This window comes from Orycteropus afer, unplaced genomic scaffold, assembly GCF_000298275.1.
Source record: "Orycteropus afer afer isolate SDZICR_OR568_19922 unplaced genomic scaffold, OryAfe1.0 scaffold00258, whole genome shotgun sequence".
In the NCBI taxonomy this organism is placed as follows: Eukaryota; Metazoa; Chordata; class Mammalia; order Tubulidentata; family Orycteropodidae; genus Orycteropus; species Orycteropus afer.
The window spans coordinates 2,368,254-2,372,571 of NW_006921845.1; the positions used below are offsets into that span (position 1 = coordinate 2,368,254).

The 4,318-nt window shown below is 40.8% G+C and overlaps 1 protein-coding gene across 1 annotated transcript in view; it reads left to right on the forward strand.

Annotated features, from left to right (window-relative positions):
- The window catches only part of LOC103204768 (CXADR like membrane protein), a 146,617-nt gene that overhangs the window by 136,198 nt on the left and 6,101 nt on the right, over positions 1–4,318 (forward strand). Inside the window, exons 4-5 of the mRNA XM_007949972.1 lie at positions 2,510–2,677; positions 3,461–3,583. Coding sequence (XP_007948163.1) covers positions 2,510–2,677; positions 3,461–3,583 — 291 coding nt within the window. The remainder of the gene's footprint in view (positions 1–2,509; positions 2,678–3,460; positions 3,584–4,318) is intronic.

Genomic DNA, 4,318 nt, shown 5'->3' on the forward strand with positions numbered 1-4,318 from the left:
TCTAATTTTTCATTTATTTTGTCATTTTGTTCTTGTATTTTCTTCCAAAATTCTTCTAGGATTTTGTCTGTCTTTTCCTTGGTCTGTCTTTCAATCCTTTGAAGATACCTAAATATAATTCTTTTGAATTCCTTATCAGGGAGTTCCAATGCTGCATCTTCCTCAGGGATGTATTTTGGGTCAGTATCCTGGTCCCTTGTTTCTCCTGCTTAATCTTGCTTCTTTATGTGGACTGTGATGCTCTGTTGTCTCCGAGGCATTATGACGTTTTTGTATTTAAATTTAATTGGTGATTATATGTTGGCGTGACTTGCCCACAATTTTCAATTTCTTTGTTTTGTTTGTATGTTATCGATACAGGCAGGGTACTGTGCTGTGCTCCTCTACTCACTAGTTGACAGCACTTATACATGCACTACCTGTCTCCTTTCCTGTTGTCAGCCTCTCGTATGTCCTTGCCAACCCTGGCAAACAGAGCCTGTTCTTAGGTCCCTGCAATCCGAATGAGAATGCTATCACTTTAAAATCCAAAATGGTTGCCACTTGTAAACATTCAAAATGGCTGTGCCCTCTGTCACTTTAAATATCCAAAATGGCCACTGCCTGTAAACATTCAAAATGGCTGCACCCTTGGTCACTTTAAATATCCAAAATGGCTGCCACGTGTAAACAATCAAAATGACTGCACCCTCTGGACAGCAGAAAGTTCACAGCTCAGGTTGTCTCCCTCCTTGCTGTTTCCCTTCCTACTCATAGGCCATAGAGCCATTGTTCCTGCAGCCTTTGGTGACTGGGACTGATCTTTAGTTCAATTCTCAGATCTCAACAACACTTGGAAATATTCAGGCTATTGGTCCCATCAGAATAGCTGACAGTCCCCAGCTCTGACCGTCTCTGTACTCACTGTTCTTTTGGTTTTTCCACTGTTGTTGTTGTTGTTATGTGCCGTCGAGTCAGCCCTGACTCATAGTGACCCCTCCTTGGGTTTCCGAGGCAGTATCACTATGGAAGTAGGATTGCCCAACCTTCCTTCCGAGGAGTGGCTGGTGGGTTTGAACCGCCAGCCGTCTGGTTAGCAGGCAAGTGTCTTAGCCACTATGCTACCAGAGCTCCCGGTTTTTCCACTAGTTGGTGCCTAATCCACTTCTGTATAGTTCCTTTCAAAGCTCAGGGTTCCAGGATTATCTTCTGTATTTCTGTCAATAGGTTTTTCTTTTCTTTGTTGAAGAGGGTCTGTGTCACTTGTCTGCCTATTCCTCCATCTTACTGGAAGTCTGTTGTCACCAGAGTTTCTTAATATTTCAATGGTATCCTTATATTTAACTTCAGAGCTCTGGTGGCATAGTGCCTAAAACATTTGACTGCTAACCAGAAGGCTGGCAGTTCAAACCCACCAGCCACTCCTTGGAAAGAAGATTGGGCAACCCAAAAGGGTCACTATGAGTCGAAAACAACTTGACAGCAGTGAGTTTGGTTTGGTTTGGTATTGTTGTTGTTATGTGCCGTTGGACCTGACTCATAGTGACCCCTCGTTGGGTTTCCAAGACTGCTAACCAGAAGGCTGGCGGTTCAAACCCACCAGCCACTCCTCAGAAGGCAGGATGGGCAATCCTACTTCCGTAGTGATACTGCCTCGGAAACCCAAGGAGGGGTCGCTATGAGTTGGGGTTGACTCGACGGCACATAACAACAACAACAAGTATCACTACAGAAGTAGATTGCCCAACCTTCCTTCTGAGGAGTGGCTGATGGGTTTGAATGACCAGCCTTCTAGTTAGCAGTCAAATGCCTTAGGCACTACGCTACCAGAGCTCCTTAACTTAAATCTCTTCCAATGATTAAAATCCATTTCTTTCAGTCTTTTGACAATAACAGCTACTAAAACAAACAAAAAAGTTGCCATTGAGTAGATTCCAACTCATGGCAAACCCCAGGTATGTTGGAGTAAAATTGCTCTATAAGGTTTTTAATGGCTGATTTTTTTTGGAATCAGATCACCAGGCCTTTGTTCCAAGGCACCACTGGGTGGATTCAAATCTCCAACCTTTGGATTAGCAGCCAAGTATGATAACCATTTACACCACCCAGGAATTCCAGAAGCTACTAAATTCTATTTAATTGCTCTCAAATTGATGAACCTCTACCCCCATTTTTTATATCAGTAAAATCACACTCAACTTTTCTAAAATTTTCAATTACATAACAATGTCTCTTCTTTGAGAAATGCTGAGTTTCTTAGGGAACCCCCTAAAATTACAGAATCACTGACAGCAGCTAGAATTGGATGTATATGTATGTGTATATGTATGTGTAGGGGACAGAGGAGGGTGTAACTTCTGGGGCTAGGTAGTAAGCATGGCTAGGTAGTAAAAGGTTATGGAATACCCACCCAAAAACTGACTGTAAGGGATGGCTGGATAAATGACTCAACACGACATAGTCTTCTTTGAGTATGATGTTCAGAAGTCTTTATTATTTTTTTATTCATTCATTCATTTATTTTTGCCAGTGAAACCATCCAAGCCCAAGTGTGAGTTGGAAGGAGAGCTGACTGAGGGAAGTGACCTGACTTTGCAGTGTGAGTCATCCTCTGGCACAGAGCCCATTGTGTATTACTGGCAGCGAATCCGAGAGAAAGAGGGAGAGGATGAACATCTACCTCCCAAATCTAGGATTGGTAAGTCCTCTTTCCACCAGTCTATTGAGCCCACAGAATAGTGTTCTACCCATGAATTATAAATGTGTTTTTCTCACCAACTCACTTTGTGACCTTGAGTATACTGTTGAACCTCCTTGAGCCTCAATTTTTCTACCCATAAACTAGAACAGAATTGTTTCCTCAAGTAGCATGTAAATGTGGTAAAGGAGATTAGGAATATACTACACCTACTTTTCACTTATCAATTATCTCATTGTCTAACATTTCACATTTACAATAGTAAAAAAATTATTTGGCACATTAATGATGTATATCTGGCAGTAATGAGGTGTATTGAGAATAACATCAAGGTGCAAGGCAAGAGTAACACTGGCTGTGATGATTAAGGTTATATGTCAACCTGGCTGGGCCATGATTCTCAGTAGTTTGGCAATTATGTAATGATGTAGTAATCCTCCATTTTGTGATCTGATGTGGTCATCCTCCATTTTCACATAACATTGGCTTTCACATAACCACCTTGTCTTTGGAACCTAACCATGTCACAGTGTGAGGAATGGGTACATAAAATTTATCATACCTAATTATTTTGTTCATTATTCCTTAAATATTCACAATATTTTCTAACTTTTGAGGATGCACTAAAATCTAAAAATGTTCTTGCTTCTCATGTTCCAAAAAGAAATCATTTCATCCCTACCAAACTGTATTTAGTAGAGAACCTTAGGCTGTTGAGACAATAAATAATAAATAGAGACCCTGCATACAAGAGATTTACAGTCTTTCTTTCTGCTTCTGTAGATTACAACAACCCTGGCCGTGTTCTACTGCAGAACCTCACCATGTCCTCCTCTGGACTCTACCAGTGCACAGCAGGCAATGAGGCTGGGAAAGAAAGCTGTGTGGTACGAGTGACTGTACAGTGTAAGTATCCAAGGGCAATGCTGGGAGAGAAATTGTGTGTTTCTTTGTTTTTTGTATTGTGGTTGAGTTTTAATCATGAGTATGATCAAAATATTTATTTCCAGATGAATCACTAAAATAAATTCAGTAGTTGCGAGGACCATTCAACAGCTTTATTTGACTCTATATTTACATACATGTGTGATTTTTACCAGCTCCCAAAACATATTTACAATGTTCAGGAGAGGGCCAATCATATACCTACTTTAAAAAAAAAACCCTCACCCAGCTAGTTACAGGTATGCCACCTATAACTATCATTCTAGGCAAACAGATGAGTTTTCTCCCCTCCCCAGAGTACTTGTATGAGCACAGGTGTTTGTTATAATTAAGAATTAGATTTGTTTCAAGTTCCAGATGAGAGATAGTGACAAGGTGGCTAAAAGCAACAGCTGTGAAACCAGATAACTGCCTGGATTTCAATCCTAGTGCTACCACTAATTGGGCATATTACTTATTTCCCCGTCTGTAAAACAGAAATAAAAACAGTAACAACCTCATAGAATTGTGAAAATTAAGTAAATTAATACATTTATTTACCACTACTTAGGAAAAGGAGCTCTGGTGGCATAGTGCCTAAGGCATTTGACTGCTAATCAAAAGGCTGGAGGTTCAAACCCACCAGCCACTCCTCAGAAGGAAGATGGGGCAATCTACTTCTGTAGTGATACTGCCTCAGAAACCCAAGGAGGGGTC